The 17,092-nt window shown below is 48.6% G+C and overlaps 3 protein-coding genes across 3 annotated transcripts in view; 2 read left to right on the top strand and 1 right to left on the bottom strand.

Annotated features, from left to right (window-relative positions):
• The window catches only part of EEF1AKMT3 (EEF1A lysine methyltransferase 3), an 11,301-nt gene extending 5,545 nt beyond the window's left edge, over positions 1–5,756 (bottom strand). Inside the window, exons 1-2 of the mRNA XM_007950060.1 lie at positions 5,580–5,756; positions 5,333–5,444 (exon numbers count right to left, since the gene is read on the bottom strand). Of these exons, the coding sequence (XP_007948251.1) occupies positions 5,333–5,444; positions 5,580–5,756 (289 nt within the window). The remainder of the gene's footprint in view (positions 1–5,332; positions 5,445–5,579) is intronic.
• A 622-nt stretch (positions 5,757–6,378) lies between these two features.
• Positions 6,379–9,423, top strand: METTL1 (methyltransferase 1, tRNA methylguanosine). Its single transcript, XM_007950059.2, has 6 exons — positions 6,379–6,491; positions 7,198–7,361; positions 8,450–8,634; positions 8,728–8,841; positions 9,002–9,103; positions 9,268–9,423. The coding sequence occupies exons 1-6, from the start codon at positions 6,379–6,381 to the stop codon at positions 9,421–9,423; spliced, it is 834 nt and encodes a 277-aa protein (XP_007948250.1).
• Positions 9,424–12,421: 2,998 nt separating this feature from the next.
• On the top strand, positions 12,422–16,300 carry LOC103204833 (25-hydroxyvitamin D-1 alpha hydroxylase, mitochondrial). Its single transcript, XM_007950058.2, has 9 exons — positions 12,422–12,616; positions 13,277–13,467; positions 13,981–14,183; positions 14,272–14,472; positions 14,557–14,729; positions 14,933–15,105; positions 15,282–15,360; positions 15,656–15,853; positions 16,187–16,300. Exons 1-9 carry the CDS (start codon positions 12,422–12,424, stop codon positions 16,298–16,300), a joined length of 1,527 nt encoding a protein of 508 aa, XP_007948249.1.
• The last annotated feature ends 792 nt before the right edge of the window (positions 16,301–17,092 follow it).

Raw genomic sequence — 17,092 nt, 5'->3', positions numbered from 1 at the left:
CCCAACACTGTAATTCAAAGGCATCAAGTCTTCGTAAGTCTTCCTTATCCATAGCCTAGCTTTCACATTCTTGTTGTTGTTATGTACCGTGGAGTCAGACTCAACTCATAGCGACCACTCCTTGGATTTCCAAGGCAGTATCACTACGGAAGTAGATTGCCCCATCTTCCTTCTGAGGAGTGGCTGGTGGGTTTCACATGTCTGTGAGAGTGAAAATACCACAGGTCAGGCTCACCTTAGTTCTCACAGTGACAGCTTTGCTTTTTAACACTTTAAAGAGGTCTTTTGCATCAGGTTTACCCAATGCAATACGTTGTTTGATTTCTTGATGGCTGCTTCCATGGGTGTTGATTGTGGATCCAAGTAAAATTAAATCCTTGACAACTTTAATATTTTCTCCATTTATCATATTGTTGCTTACTGGTCCATTTGTGAGGGTTTCTGTTTTCTTTAAATTGAGGTGTAAACCATACTGAAGGTTGTAGTCTTTAATCTTCAGCAGTAAGTGCTTCAAGTCATCTTCACTTCAGCAAGCAAAATTGTGTCATCTGCATACGAAAGGTTGTTAATGAATCTTCCCCCAATCCTGATGCCATTTTCTTCTTCACGTAGTCCAACTTTTCGAATTATTTGCTCAGTGTAGAAATTGACTCCTCAGAAGGAAGAGTGGGTGATGTACTTCCATAGTGATACCACCTTGGAAACCCAAGGAGGAGTTGCTATGAGTCGGATCCAACTCAACAGCAGTGAGTTTGGTTTTGGTTTGGTTGAGATTGAATAAGTATGGTGAAAGGATACAACCCTGATGCACACCTTTCCTAATTTTAAACCATGCTGTATCCCCTTGTTCTTGGTCAAATGACTGTCTATTTGTCTATGTACAGGTTCCTCATGAGTAAAATTAAGCATTCTAGAATTCCCATTCTTCTCAATGTTATCCATAATTTGTTATGATTCACACAGTCAAATGCCTTGGCGTAGTCAATAAAACACAGGTAAACACCTTTCTGGTATTCTTTGCTTTCAACCAAGATCCATCTGACAACAGCAATGATATCTGTCATTCCACCACCTCTTCTGAATCTGGCTTGAATTTCTGGCAGTTCCTTGTTGATGTACTACTGCAACCATTTTGAATTATCTTCAGCAAAACCTTACTTGCATGTGATATTAATGCTATTATTCAATAATTTCTGCATTCTGTTGGATCACCTTTCTTTGGAATAAGCACAAATATGAATCTCTTCCAGTCAGTTGGCCAGGGAGCTATCTTCTAAACTTCTTGGCATAGACAAGTGAGTGCTTCCAGTGCTGCATCCATTTGTTGAAACATCTCAATTGGTATACCATCAATTCCCAGAGGCCCCCCCCCCTTTTTTTTTTTTTTTTGCTAATGCCTTCAGTGCAGCTTAGACTTTTGCCTTCAATAATATCAGTTCTTGATCCTGTGCTACCTCCTATAATGGCTGAACATCAACCAAATCTTTTTGGTACAGTGACTCTGTGTATTCCTTCAATCTTCTTTTGATGCTTCCTTTGTCATTCAATATTTTGCCCATAGAATCTTTCAATATTGCAACTGAAAGCTTGAATTTTTTTTCAGGTCTTTCAGCTTGAGAAATGCCCAGCATATGTTCTTCCCTTTTGTTTTTCTAACTCCAGTTCTTTGTACATTTTATTATAATACTTTGTCTTCTCGAGCCACTCTTTAAAATCTTCTGTTCAGCTCTTTTGTCATCATTTCTTCTGTTTGCTTTAGCTACTCTACATTCAAGAGCAAGGTGCAGAGCCTCCTGACATCCACTTCATCTTTTCTTTTCAGTGATCTTTTGCTTTCTTCATGTATGATGTCCTTGATGTCATCCCACAACTTGTCTGGTCATCAGCCATTAGTGTTCAACACACCAAATTTGTTCTTGAGGGTCTCTAAATTCAGGTGGGATATATTTAAGGTTGTACTTTGACTCTTGTGGACTTATCTTAGTTTTCTTCAGCTTTAACTTGAACTTGCATATGAGTAATTGATGGTCTGTTCTGTATTTGGCCCCTGGCCTTGTTCTGACTGATGATTTTGAGCTTCTCCCTCATCTTTTTCCACAGATCTATCCAACTTAATTCCTGTGTATTCTATCCAGCAAGGTCCATGTGTATGGTCACTGTTCACATTGCTGAAAAAGTTATGTGCAATGAATAAGTTGTTGGTCTTGCAAAATTCAATCATGCATTGTTTCTATCAGGAAAGAAATATTTCCCAACTACCAACCCTTTTCTTTGTTTCCAATTTTCTCATTCTAATCACCGGTCATCTTGAATCCAAGTTTGACAGATTTCAGACAGAAGTTTATAAAAACCTTTAATTTCTTCATCTTTAGCATTAGTGGTTGGGTAAATTTGAGTAATAGTCATGTTAACTGGTACTCCTTGTAGGCATATGGATATTATCCCATAAAGATTACAGCCTAAAAAACCCTATGGGCAGTTCTACTGTCACATAGACAACCTGGGTTGTCCATATAGACTCAATAGCACCTAATAACATAGATGTAGATATGCAGAACATGCAGCTTTTATATAATATGCATTAGTCAAGTGGTGAAAGGGTTTCAGAGTACTGCCTGTGTAAAGGCCACAAGGAAGGACACTTCAAGGTAGCCTTGAGGAATTAACAGAGTGCAATGTGGCTAGGGGAGCTCTGGTGGTGTAGCTGCTAATCAGAAAGCTGGTGGTTCAAACCCGCCAGTCTCTCCTCAGAAGGAAGGTTGGGCAACCTAGTCCTTGGAAACCCAAGGTCCGACTTGACTGCAGTGAATTTTTTTGTTTGTTTTTTTTGGCTAGAGCACAGAAAGCATAGGAGAGGAAGTGGCAGAAAGAGACTGGAGAGGGGGGCAGGGCCATGTTAAAGGTATTAATTTTATCCTGAAAGCATCAAAAAAGCCATTCAAAAATTTGGAGGTGGGGGAGATACATGTTTACAGTTGCCTTTTTCAAAGATCGCTCTGACTACTGGGAAGGGTGGGCAGAGTCCCAGACAGGGGCAAGGAGTAGAAGCAGGAAGACCAGTTTGGCTAATTACAGCAGTCCAAGCAACTGATGGCGGTGGCTTAGACTTGGAAGCTGTCAGTGAAAATGGAAAAACATCAGAAAATTCAAGAGATATTTAGAATATAAAATCAATAGGACTTGAACAGTGAATAAGGGGTGAGAGAAAAGGATGTGTCAAAGGTCAAAGCTAGGTTTCCCACTTGGTAGTGGGTGGTTGGATTCACCCAGATGTCAAAACCTAAGGGAGAAAAAGTTTTCGCGGGGAAGATCACAAGATCTAGTTTGGGCATGTCAAACTTCCCCATGGGAAAGGTTGAAGGCTCTTGTGAAAATCCAGGCAAGAGACAGAAGTGGCTTGAACTAAGTAGAGATGGTGGGAGGAGGAGTGGTCAATCGTGAGGAGGTATTAAGAACATACCACTCATAGGACTGGCTGATTGCCAGGATGTGAAGGGAGAGGGCAAGAGACCAAATGACACCCAGATTTCTGACTGGGTAGCTGAATAGGGGACTAAGAGGAGGCAGTCTAGGAGCAAGTAAAGGTAGATACTCCTGTCCCTATTACATGCTTTTTTCTCCCTTTTTAACATAACTGCCTGCCTCTCATCCACCCATTCTTCATTAAAAAAAAAAAACAAAAAAAACTGCTCTTGATACTCCCATTCTCTCTGATCCTGTTGTGTTCACACTGTTCACCTTCTTCTCTTCTGACAGAGGGAGCTTCCCCTTGATGGAGTTCCAAGGAGTCAAAGTTAGACGTGGCCAGAAAGTATCCACTACTCCCCACACATACCTCATCATAGTTCTTGGACTGTAACATCTTCCCCTGTCTCCCCAACTAGACCCTAAACAACTTAGGAGAAGGCAACCTATCTTACTCATGGTTGTGTCCCCAATACCTAGCGCATAATTCTTTGCACACAAATGACTCAGAATACATGTTGGTTGAATAAATAGAATGAATCCCCATTTCCCTTAATGTGACCTAATTCCTTCCATATGAACAAAGATAGGCTAATCTGCTTTCCTAGAAAGATGACTGTGTGTTTAAATGATTGTTTTTGGTGTAGAATTTTGTCTGCCCTTTAAAGTATAAAGTAAGGAACTGTTTCCTTTGTATCACATATTTATACGAATAACCATGGTATATGATTTTTACAAACCACCCAACCCCCTCACACATTAGTTTTTTATGAGCTCTATATGTGTTACGTGGGCATGCATATTATTTAGTGGGTGTGTTATATGTGAAAAATACGGTAGTTGTTCTTAACAAAACAGAAGAACATTTCCTTATCTTTTTTTTTCTCCAAGAAGCCCTAGAGACACAGTGGTTAAGTGGTTGGCTGCTAACCAAAAGGTCAGTGGTTCAAACCTACCAACCGCTCTGGGGAAGAAAAAATGTGGCAGGCTGCTTACATAAAGATTGTTGTTGTTGTTGCTATGTGCCGTGGAGTCGGACCTGACTCATAGCAACCCCTCCTTGGGTTTCCAAGGCAGTATCACTATGGAAGTAGATTGCCCAGTCTTCCTTCTGAGGAGTGGCTAGTTTGAACCGCCAGCCTTCTGGTTAGCAGTCAAGTGCCTTAGGTACTATGCTACCAGAGCTCCTACATAAAGATTACAGCCTTGGAAATACTATAGGGCAGTTCTGCTCTGTCCTATAGGATTGTTATGAGCTGGAATACATATGCTGGCAATGGGTTTGGTTTGGTTTTTTCCTTCTCCAACTCTGCAGTGTCTGATTCCTACCCCCACATCCCCAAAACACACCCTACCACTTGGAAACCCAAAAGCTTACTTTTCCCAAGCAATCAAAACATAAAGAATCTAAAACACATTCATAATGAAGTTATAAAAGGCTCATGAGGTGTAACAAGTACAGGTCTCTCTGGTGGTTCTCCCTACAAGGTATTCTCACCTATGTGTTTTGACAAAAGATCATGTCAAAGCCAAGGGCATTTTAAGTAACAGCATTCTCCACAGAATTACAGAGAGCAAAAAAGGCAGACACTAGTTCTTCTACTAAAGCCCACCGATGATTTTTTTATTTCCTGCCACCAAATCAACCACCTATGAGCTCTTATAGCTAATCAGCGATGCCTGGCACACAGATGGGAACGCACACACACACACACACACACAAACACACAAAACTATTTGTTTAAAGGAAGGGAACGGGTTGGGGCAAAACCACTCCTCTCCCCACAAGGATCCATGAAGTGATGATTTCTCTACATTCCTGCTCCACCCAACACCGCGCCTCCCGCCACATCGCCAGTTCACGCACCCTGCAGCGCAGCCAGGATCCCCACGATTCCCGTCCCAGCGCCCAGTTCGATCACCTTCTTGCCTCGGAAATCCACATTTTGATTCTCGAAATATCTGCACAGGCTCAGAGCCTACGGGAGAGAAAAAAAAGAGAGAGAGAGAAAATAGGGGGGGGGGGGCTGTCTCTGGGATGGTTCCCGCTGGAGGGTCGGAGTCCCGAGTCTGGACCACCCGTGGACCTTCACACGGAGCAGCCCACTCCTCACCGCGTCCCACACTCGCGCTGCCACCCCAAGGCGGGACCCGAAGTTCTGCGTGATGCTCAGTACGTGCCCACAGAAGCAGAACAGACTCTTTTCCGAGTAAGAGTCCGCGAAGAGCCCGACCTCCCGTGGGAACACCGATTCCGGCTCTGACTCCGTCTCTGGACCCCGGTCCGCCATCCCGCCGAGCGTGCCCGAGTGCCACGTCCCGCTCTCAGATCCCGGATCTGCAGCGGGGCGAAGGGTGGGGGCCGCGGGCAGTCTGGGCGTCCTCGGGCACTGAGCCCCGCCTCTCCGAGTATGCTCTTCTCCCTCCAGTTTGACTTCCTGCAGGTAGAATGAGGAGCTGCTACTGCTCTGCCCAAGTCCCCTACGCACACCCGACGAGACCCAAGCTGGACCATGCGGGTCAGACCTGGCAGACTGCTCCGAGAGGTGGGGGTGAGGGAAAAGGAGCGAGGATTAATTCCATGATAGGAGGCAGAATCCCAAGACGGTACAACCGGGATAGTAAACCAGACCCAGGCAGAAGTAGGTTAAGGGACAAAGAGGTTGGGTGCCTGGGTCTGGCCATGCCACCGCAATTGAGAGTAATGAATCGGAGGCGCCCTTTAGCAACTCGCCCTTCCCGGACCATCCCCGCCTGTTGTTGCTGTTGTTATTTGCCGTCTAGCGTAGGCTAATTCGCGCTTGAGTCTTTAAGGGGCGGGGTCTGCTCAAACTTGCCTGATTGCGTCATTATCGTGCGACTCGTGCCTAGGTGTCCACGTGGGTTCGGTGGAGAAATCTCGGGTTGCCGATCATGGCGGGAGCCGAGACTGGAGATGCGGCCGCAGCAGAGGCCCCGCAGCCTCAGAAGCGCTACTACCGGCAACGTGCTCACTCAAACCCCATGGCGGACCATACTCTGCGCTAGTGAGTGAGCGGAACAGGAAGTAGGGGAATGGGGAGAGAAAAAAAGGCGGAATTCTCAAAATAGCCCGGAGCCGCTCGGTCCAACGTAAAAGGGCGAGAGAGACCAGATATCTTGCTTGGGCGGTGGAAAGGATTTGGGATAGACACAGAAGAATCAGCTGGGTGACGTCTGTGTTGTGGTGGTTCTGGGAGGTGTGACTGAGGGAGGAGTTGAACCGATGGGAGTGGGCGTGGCGTTCTGGACAAAGTCTGTGTAGCGGGCAAGTCTTGGAAGACAAAGAAACTGTTACTTGAGATCAGAGTGAAAAAGGCACTGTTGTTTCCGTCTCGATTTCATTTGTTGTTGTTGTTAATAAAAAGACAAACACACTCAATCCTGCCCATCCCAGACCCACTTAATTAAAAGTAGGGTCCCGGGGACTTATACAGCCAGTCTCTGGGAAAAGGGAAACAAATTTCTGCCCCAGCCAGGGTCACAGCCCCTAGAAATGGATTGTCAGGTCAGCTGTCTTGGACTTCATGATGGGCCTATGATTCACACTGGAGGTTAAGGGTGGTTTCCAGTTTGTCCACTACAGGCCACAGGGCCCACTGTTGCAGATTTTTTGAGAAACCCTCCTCCCACCCTCAATCCCCCACGCACACACAGTACCACTTCTGCATTGTATGACCAACTTTCACATCTCTCACGTCTTCTCTCCAATAGCCCTGTGAAGCCAGAGGAGATGGACTGGTCTGAGCTATACCCAGAGTTCTTCGCTCCACTGGCCCAAAATCAGAGCCATGATGACCCACAAGATAAGAAAGAGAAGAGACCTCACGCCCAAGTGGAGTTTGCAGACATAGGCTGTGGCTATGGTGGCCTGTTAGGTAACTCTCTGGCCCTTTCTTTGGGGCAAGGAGAGGCAACCGCCTAGGTTCTGCCACTTCAGCAGGTTTGGTGAGGCCCATAGTTGGCCTTTCCCCTTCAGACCAGACACTGGCACCGTGACATCAGTGTAGAGAGCCACTGTCTTCCCTCTACTGTGGACATTGCCCTAGAGAAGGGAGGGGGCTGCCTCAAATATCTGTTAGAGCCTGGATTGTCTATCCCCACCCCTGGTCCCAGTTTCAGCATAAGCCTTTTCACCTGCTAGGTGCTGGGTCAGTGAGCCGGTCAGCACAAGCGTCAGAGATTAGCCACTGTGGCCAGTGATCCTGAACTGTCTTTCTCAGGGATTCTACCACATCTCTCCTTCTAACCTCTCTCCTTACCAGAACTCATTTCTACCATTCCACTCTTATGTTTTCAGGTCTTCTTGTATTGTCTTATGTTGTTTCTATTGTCCTAGCTATGCATGCAGGACCACTTCCCTATTTTTAGATCTTCCCATACATAAAACTGTGTGACAGAGACAAAGAGCATGATTCAAGTTCCAACTGTAACCCTTCTTAGTTCTATGACCTTGGGCATTTGTCACTCACAGTTTCCTCATCTTTGCAATTTATCACAATGTTATAAGACTTCAATGAAACAATGTGTGAAAACTTTAAAGTACATGCAAATGTACATGTATTACTAGTCCCTCCCATTTCTAGTTCTGGTGACAATTTTTTTATCTCTCCCAGTCCTCTCCTAGCATAGAGCCCTTTATATTTGGTGAAACCCATGAGAGCTGGAATTCGATGGGACTGCCTTATTTTTCCAGGTCTCGCAAGTTTTTCCGCCTATCACAGGGTACAGTTACCACTCATCTCTCACTCTCTGTTTAGTAGAAAATACTTGTGTTTTCCTTCACTTACAGGTTTCCACCCTATACAGGTTCTAGCTTTCACAGGTTTTACTGTACATAACTCCCCACTCCCACTTGTCCTTCCTGGCTTGGGGTGTTGCAGGTTGAGGGCTCCTTTCTTGTGTTGACCCCTTTGTACTTCCTATAGATCTGGGTTGGTGATTCCATTCCAATTTCTTTGTCTAGTGGAACTATCACCACTGTTCCCAGACACACTGATTCTGGGCCTGGAGATTCGAGTGAAGGTTTCAGACTATGTACAAGACCGGATTCGGGCCCTCCGTGCAGCTCCTGGAGGTGGTTTCCAGAACATCGCCTGTCTCCGTAGTAATGCCATGAAGCATCTTCCTAACTTCTTCCAAAAGGGCCAGGTGGGGAGAGGCCCTGGTGGGGTAAGCTGGTAAACAGACATGGGTGTGGAGGCTAGGGCCTCACCATCCTGTCTGTGCACATCTGTCTCACAGCTGACAAAGATGTTCTTCCTCTTCCCGGACCCACATTTCAAGCGAACAAAGCACAAGTGGCGAATCATCAGTCCCACACTACTGGCAGAATATGCCTATGTGCTGAGAATTGGGGTGAGTTGGGAGTAGGAGGAAGGGTAGGGTGAGTGGTCTGTTCAGGAGCCCTCCTTGGGAATTAAATGAGTGTGGCTTTAGGAGCTTACACCACCACTCCCATCATCCCACTGCTCAGCTGTATGTAGCAGCCTGTCTAGACTTGATTTTGCTTATGCAGGGGCTCGTATATACCATAACTGATGTGCTGGAGCTACACAACTGGATGTGCACCCATTTTGAAGGGCACCCTCTGTTTGAGCGTGTGCCTTTGGAGGAGCTGGTAAGCAGAGGGCCTAAGGGAATTTGCAAAGATACAGACTTTTTGAGGTTGTTGCTTTATCCTTTGACCCCAGCTCAGTGCCAGGAGGGTAAAATGGAAGTCTAGAAGCCAGGGACAGTCTGAAAGGTGGGCAGGGACTTAACCTGGAACCTTTCTTCACCCAGAGTGAAGACCCTATTGTGGAACATCTGGGCACCTCAACTGAAGAGGGAAAGAAGGTTCTACGCAATGGAGGGAAGAATTTCCCAGCCATCTTCCGAAGAATAGAGGATCCCATCCTCCAGGCAGTGACCCCCAATCCTACTCTGCCTGGTCACTGACTGCTCACCCTCTCTTAACTGGACCCCATCTTCTAGGGGCCAAAAGGATCAGGCCCCTTGGACCTTCTCAGCTGAGACTACCAGGGTTGAGAGGCAGCAGTCTCTCAAAGAAATTGGAGAATTGGCCAGGGCAGAACCCTGCTGTTCACAACGACCCAGATCTCCCCTACTCGCCCCTCCATTGCGAACAGAAGGCAAAAGAAGCAGACTGGGAAGGTCAAACAGTCTTGGACCAGAGAAGATCTTGAAAGGGAGTGGATTCTTGTCCTCCATTAGCACTCCGTTCTCCTGAGTTCTCTTCTCAGCTGGAATGAGGAACTCAGTGCTCCATGTACATCTAAGCTGCCTGCTGGGCTTAAATCAACCTGTCTGCTTGTGTTTGCTCTGCAGTCCTGGGATAATGTTTATACATGTGCACGTACCCATGCTGCTGTTGTTTCTCAGGAAAGCCTGGCGTGTGTATCACATACCTGCTCCCATTCTTTACCAGCCTGAGACAGGACTTGGGGAATCTGTTCTCACTGCTATCTCTGGAAAGTCCCTGGACACTATGGGGGTGGAGGCTCTCTCATGTTTACCTTCAATTTCAGACTGGCACAGAACCTGATAGGGCTAGGGTGGGTGAGAGTGGGAGATCAAAGAGCAGGAGAGACTAAGGATGATTCTGAAGCTACAAGTGGAAGGGGGCTGCCTTCTACTGCCTCCCACTCAGAGAGGATTAAGTCAGTGGGGTTTCTGAGCATTCACCCTTTGCTCAGTCCTGGGGCCCAGAGAGAATATTTTGCAAAAAGCTTCTCAAGCCCAAAATTCCTATGGCTGGAAAGAAGTAACATTTTGACCAAAGACACACATCTCTTTCAGGGAACAAAGATGAACATTCCTGGAGCCAGTTTAACCCATTAATATACTGAGCCATGTACCCAATCTGTAGAGGAGAGGGGAGAATAGCTGGTGAGGGGAAACTTTGCTTCATTGCACAAAAGATGCATCTGAGATGAGCCAAGAATCTGGGGGACATTTACAGCTGTACCTCTCCCCTGCTTCTCTTCCCAGAAGAGCTGGAGGATGGAGATTTCCTGAATGAGGATAGGCCTGAATGATCTGGCTTTCTGGGGAAGTGGAAATACCAGGGGCTGTCTTGTAGCTTGGTCACTGTCTTAGTTTTCTAGTGCTGCTGTAACAAATACCACAAGGATGGCTTTAACAAACTAATTTATTTTCTCACAGCTTAGGAGGCTAGAAGTGCAAATTTAGGGTGCTAGCTCTAGGGGAAGGCTTTCTGTCTTTTGGCTTTGGAGAAAGGTCCTTGATTCTTAGCTTCTCCCAGGCACTGTTTCTTCTTTCTTTCTTTCTTTTTTTTTTTTTTTTAATTGTGATTTGGGTGAAAGTTTATGGAGCAAATTCATTTTCCATACAGTAACTCATATACTTGACTTCATGACATTGACCGCAATTTCCCACAATGCAACAGCTCCCCTCCCACTTCCTCCCCATAGTTACCTCTTCCCTGCGTCCTTCCCTCTCATGCACTCCTGCCCTCCGAACTGTCTCCGTGTGCATACACATCTCTTCTATTCTGCCATGATCTCTCCAAGGAGTGTATCTACCTAAAGTATTCAGCTTATATGCCTGTCTTTTGTTTGGCTGGGAGCCAGAGGAGTGAGTTCAAGTCCAAGCCTGAAAGGCAGCTAGGGGCCATAGTCTCAGGGGTTCCATAAGATCCTATCAGAGCAGCAAACCTGGTCCCTTTTTTTTTTTTTTTTTTTTAAATTTTGAGTTTTGTTCCACATTGTTCTCCCTCTCTATCCAGGGTCTCCCACATAGATCCCCTCTCCAAGTGGTTGACAGTGGTAGTCGGGCACCATCTAGTTCTTCTGGTCTTATATTAGTATATATAGTATAGGCTGAGGATCCCATGTTGTACCAGTCTCTTGGACTAATTGTTTTCATGCGTCTCCGGTTTTCTTCATTCTTCTTTGCTCTGGGCGAGGAATGACCCATCGATGCATCTAGATATCCACTTGCAATCTTTTAAATCCCAGTCACTACTTGCCAAAGTAGGATGTGAAAAAATGTTTTTGTGTAGTGTATTATGCCAATTGAACTTGATGGCCCCTGAGACCATGGTCCCGAGCCCACAGGTCCAACTACTTGCTCCTTCCAGGTAGCTGGCTGTGGCGAAGAAATGACTACAACTTTGTCCCTTTACAAATACACTTGTAGAAATATTGTCTGCCAACCCAAACATGGGCATGGGCATATTCCCCCCTGCACAGACATACCTAATAGTTCAGCCTGTCCACCCATCTATCCACCTGTACATCAATGTTTGCCTTCACTGACAATACAACACCATATGTGCAAAAGGGTTCATCTTTGTTGTCTACCTCCCATGCACCTCTCTATGTCTTCCTCTTCCTCTATGCTTTCCTGGGCATTCTTCATGTGGCTTGGCATGTCCTTCTGGTCTCTGCTTCTCTGGCTTGTTTAATCTCTATATCTTGAATTGACTCAAGATACACCCCACACTAATTCTGACATTAACATAACAGAGACAACTAATTCCCAAAAGGGATTATAACCACAGGCATAGAGATTAGTAATTACAACATTTTGGGGGGACATGAGTCATAACAGTCACCCAGAACCAAACCAGTTGTCCTTTAGTCGATTTCAACTAGCCTTTCCCTCCAAGGCTGCTGAACTAAGCCACTAGACCAAGAGGGAAACTGAGGCAGGCCACCCTCCTACGAAGGTGCAACATGAGCTCCAAGGGAGTTGCAAAGGCAGACACAGCCCCAGCCCCAACCCCCGCCTACCCTTCCCGAGAAGGCGCCTGCTTGGTGCTAATCACGAGCTTGGACCACTACGGAGAAGGGATTGGCTGAAGAGTTTGGAGAGGGGGCGTAGCCGCCGCCTTGCCCCAGGGTTAAATAGAAGTTCCGTGAAGCTGGCAAAATGCTCCAGAAAAGCCGTATCTTTGACCAGTTTCCAGAACATGACTCAGACCGTCAAGTTCGCCTCTAGAGTGTTCAATCGTGTCCTGGGGGCTCCCGAGCTGAGCGCCTCACTGGGCTCCGGAGGCGCCAACTCAGCGCTCCGGAGCTTGGCGGACATCCCAGGCCCCTCCACTCCCAGCTTTCTGGCTGAACTCTTCTGCAAGAGGGGACTGTCGCGACTACACGAGCTACAGGTAGGGGCGTCGGGGGCGGGGCGCGGGGGGAAGGCTCTATTCCTGAGACTAGGAACTTGGGTAACTTTACAACCCCAGAAAGGACAGTCTAGTGCGGAACCGTAAGAGGGAGGGCACTTGAATGACGGAATAGGCAAATTGAGACTGGGGGCTATGGCTGGAAGTATGCGAACTCGGTTCTTACACCCATCAGAGGAGTGCGCTCAAAAAGGGCCTTCTCACTGTGCGGCTAGAGGCCCTGCAAGCCCAGGACCAGCGCGAGGGAGCTGGAAACGAGTCGTCCCCTCCGCGCACTGGGCACGTTCTGCTTAAAGCTACAGGCTTTACTATTCGCTCAGTGGGAGCGCAGCCTGAGATGGACAGTGCAGGTGGGAAACTCTTAAGGATTTATCTACCTCGACTGGCCAGGTGAGCAAAGAGAGTTGCTAAATGCTTTGCGCAAAGTTCCGCCTCTTTTCTCATCACACAAACTTTCTAGGGATGCAAAGTCGGGGAAAGAGAAGGAGAAGTTAGGAGCATCAGAGGCCAGCTCTAGCTGGGTGTTCGAGAAGGGGCAGAAGCTCCCCCTGCCAACGCCCAGCCAGTCCCTTTGGCATTGGCAAGAGTCAAGCTGGGAATCCTCTGTTCAGATCTCCAGTGCCACTCCATCCGTTCTCCCAGGTGCAGGGCGCTGCGCGCTTCGGGCCCGTGTGGTTGGCCAACTTCGGTACGGTGCGCACGGTGTATTTGGCCGCTCCTGAGCTGGTCGAGCAGCTTCTGCGACAGGAGGGGCCCCGGCCAGAGCGCTGCAGCTTCTCTCCCTGGACCGAGCACAGGCGCCATCGGCAGCTGGCTTGCGGACTGCTCACCGCGTGAGTCTTTGCTGCGACTCAAGTCCCGACGCTCCGCAGCTGCCCTCTTCTGTGGCCGGTCCCGAGACAATCTTTCTGGGAGCGTGGAGGGAAGTCGACCGTTTTCCCCAACCTCTTGGCATCTCGGGGTTCTCACCCTACTCTGTGTCACCCAGATTCGGGTAGAGCCCCACCCTCGCTCCCTCTCCCTCGCCCTTTTTACCTGTGAAGTCAGAATTCTAGGGACTGGGGGGACCAGTGGAAGGAGTTGGGGTACCAGGAGCTAGATGGAACGTAAGATTCTGTAACTCAAGTTATCCAAGAAACCAGATCCCTCCGGGATGGAAAATGAGTAACGAGGAGGGGAGATGGGAGAGTGGACCAGGCAGAGCAGGTTTCTGTACCCTTAGGGAACCGGCAGAACCGCTTCCCTCTCCTGGCCGCCTTTCACCACCGCCACCACCGCAGCCGGCCGGGTCCAGCCGCCTCCCCACAGCCAACTCGCTCTGAGGCTCCGTCTTCGTACCCCCACAGGGAAGGCGAAGAATGGCAGAGGCTCCGCACCCTGCTGGCCCCGCTCCTTCTTCGGCCTCAAGCGGCCGCCAGCTATGCCGAAACCTTGGGCGACGTGGTCCATGACCTTGTGAGGCGACTGCGGCGCCAACGGGGACGAGGCGCCGGGCCGCCTGCCCTGGTTCGGGACGTGGCGGGAGAGTTTTACAGATTTGGACTAGAGGGTGAGTACCAGGGACAGTTATAGGGGCAGGCATAGGAGACACGGGACCCGGGGCTCCTTGCGTCCTGACAGCGCCCCCTCCTGGCCAGGCATAGCCGCAGTGCTGCTGGGTTCGCGCCTCGGCTGTCTGGAAACCGAAGTGCCGCCGGACACGGAGACCTTCATTCGCGCGGTGGGCTCTGTGTTTGTATCCACGCTGCTAACCATGGCAATGCCGAACTGGCTGCACCGCCTAGTGCCCGGACCCTGGGGCCGCCTCTGCCGAGACTGGGACCAGATGTTTGCATTTGGTAAGGCACAGAAACAGGGTGGAGCTGGGAGCCAGAGGGCTGTCCAGGAGTGGCGAGGCATCACGGTGCCTTCTCTTCACGCAGCCCAGCAGCACGTGGAGCAACGAGAGGCTGAGATGGGCATGAGGAACCAGGGAAAGCCTGAGGGAGGCACGGAACCTAGGGCTCATCTCACCTACTTCCTGTTCCGAGAAAAAATGCCTGCCCCATCCATCGTGGGGAATGTGACAGAGCTGCTACTGGCCGGAGTGGACACGGTGAGGGTCCGCCTCCAGGTTGTGACCCCATTTCCAGAGTTTAGCCTCCCCAGCCACAGAAGCCACCTTTCTGTTGCAGGAGACTCACTGGCCCTCTAGACAAACTTGGCTTAGCACTTCCTTTGCCCTAGACTGCTCCATATTCTACCTCCTCCACTGGATCCCCACACCCAACACCTCTAACCCCTTACCTGTCCCCTCAGGTGTCCAACACGCTCTCCTGGGCTCTGTATGAGCTCTCTCGACACCCTGAAGTCCAGACAGCACTCCATTCAGAGATCACAGCTGCTCTGGGCCCCAGCTCCTGTGCTCACCCCCCAGCTGCTGCTCTGTCCCAGCTGCGCCTGCTGAAAGCTGTGGTCAAGGAGGTATTGAGGTGAGGGCCAAGCAGAGGAGCAGCTAGGGAAATGCTGGGGAAGCAGATAGTGGGTGGAATGGGGAGAGCGAGCAGAGACAAATGGCATTCCTGGCCAAAAATGGATTTTAAAGTTGGAGATGAGAGGGAACCGCTGGCCTCACCTTGCTGTCTCTCTCCTGTGCTCTGCAACCCAGGTTATACCCTGTAGTACCTGGAAATTCCCGTGTCCCAGACAGAGACATTCGTGTGGGTGACTATATCATCCCAAAAAATGTGAGTAGAGGCTGTGTGAGCCCCTTTTGCTGAACCTATTCCTCACTAGCTTGGGCCTTAGCCCTTTCTCAAACTCCCCATAAGCCTTTCAAACACTCCCTTTGGCCTGAATGCCTTTCTGTAGGGCATAAGGGGGTAGTGGAGAAATCATTCCAAGAGCAGCACCAGAAAATTTCCACATCATTGACCAGGGTCTGCCTTTGTCCTAGTCCATTTGTCCTCTCCCCACCCCCCAGCATGTCCCTCTCCACATTCCTAGGCCCAAACTGACAAGTTTATATTCTTCCCCAACCAGACGCTGGTCTCTCTGTGTCATTATGCCACTTCTCGTGACCCTGCCCAGTTCCCAGAGCCAAATTCTTTTCGTCCTGCTCGCTGGCTGGGGGACAATCCAGCCCCCCACCCATTTGCATCTCTCCCCTTTGGCTTTGGCAAGCGCAGCTGCATGGGGAGACGCCTGGCAGAGCTTGAACTGCAAATGGCTTTAGCCCAGGTGAGTAATCTAGATCTTACACCCTTCCCAGATGGTAGAAACCTGAACCTTCTAAAACTGTGAGCTCTTCTCTTCAAACAAGCATAGAAAAACATAAAACTTGGTAGACCGAATCCTCTGAAATATGGCAACCCCACTATAGGCCTGGAGGTTGAGCAAGGAGATTTGGACTATCTTTCTCTTTACCATAATTCCTTACCCTTATTAACCAAAAGTCCCCTGCAGGTGCCACCCCAACAGTGATTGTCCTAACACTAATTAATGTCCTTGATTAATTGAGTCCACCATTACAGACCCTTCCCATAAATGATAGCCTTTTTACCCCCTTCCCAGATCTTGACCCACTTTGAGGTGCAGCCTGAGCCAGGTGCTGCCCCAGTCCAACCGATGACCCGGACTGTCCTGGTGCCTGAGAGGAGCATCAACCTACAGTTTGTGGACAGATAGTCCTGTGAAAGCAGGCTATCATCACCCCTTCCCTGATCACAGGGGCTTATTAGGCACACGACCAAGAGATGTATCTTCCCCCTAAGGCCTTTCTGACAAAACTGGTTAGAATGACCTTAGCAAAGTGCTTGAAGCAGCCCTGACCATGGTTGGAAATAAGTACTTGGCCTCACCCAGAGGGCCCTAAGAAAATGATGTTGCATCCACCTGCTCAACCATGCATCCTTCCTGGACCAACTCAGATCTTAACTAATAATGCTGGTTGGCCTGAGGAAGGATTCAATCACTGCCCTTTTGGGGCCTCCATGATGTTCATGGATGCTGCTGGCTAAGCAGTTACCACAGCATGAGCTAAGTAATTGTGCATCTGGTCTGCACCTGGTTGTCCTCCCAATGTGCACTTGAGCTCTTTGATGGGAAGGACAAACCCTTATTTGGTCTTTATATCCCCTCCCAGGGCCTATCTCTCACTAGGTGATACCATACACATTGTCAGATTGACTCTGGACCATGTGGCAGAGGGAGAAGCCACTTACTGGACTCGATCTACTCCCATCCTTCCTCATCTTACCCCTAGGAAGTTGGGTCTGCCCTAGCCTCACTTACAACTTTTTAAATTTTCCTTGGCTCTCTGGTTACTCTTAGGTAGGTTTGTCCTGACACTTAGTCCCCAAGCAGAGACACTGTTGGGCCTGTTGCTGCCCAGGTCTCTTCCTTTTTATACTGAAATTGAAAAATATTTAGTTTTAAAATTAAAAAATCAAACGTTCCACCCTTGACTTTTGACTTACT

This window comes from Orycteropus afer, unplaced genomic scaffold (assembly GCF_000298275.1).
Source record: "Orycteropus afer afer isolate SDZICR_OR568_19922 unplaced genomic scaffold, OryAfe1.0 scaffold00261, whole genome shotgun sequence".
Lineage (NCBI taxonomy): Eukaryota > Metazoa > Chordata > Mammalia > Tubulidentata > Orycteropodidae > Orycteropus > Orycteropus afer.
Note: the sequence above shows the minus strand (reverse complement) of the source record. Positions and strands in the feature narration are given on the sequence as shown.

Coding starts and splice junctions, on each gene's coding strand:
- METTL1 (XM_007950059.2), top strand. CDS start 6,379: ATGGCGGGAGCCGAGACTGGAGATGCGGCCGCAGCAGAGGCCCCGCAG. Junction 8,635..8,727: donor ACTTCTTCCAAAAGGGCCAG/GTGGGGAGAGGC, acceptor TCTGTCTCACAG/CTGACAAAGATGTTCTTCCT. Junction 8,842..9,001: donor CCTATGTGCTGAGAATTGGG/GTGAGTTGGGAG, acceptor TTGCTTATGCAG/GGGCTCGTATATACCATAAC.
- LOC103204833 (XM_007950058.2), top strand. CDS start 12,422: ATGACTCAGACCGTCAAGTTCGCCTCTAGAGTGTTCAATCGTGTCCTG. Junction 14,730..14,932: donor TACTGGCCGGAGTGGACACG/GTGAGGGTCCGC, acceptor CTGTCCCCTCAG/GTGTCCAACACGCTCTCCTG. Junction 15,361..15,655: donor ACTATATCATCCCAAAAAAT/GTGAGTAGAGGC, acceptor TTCCCCAACCAG/ACGCTGGTCTCTCTGTGTCA.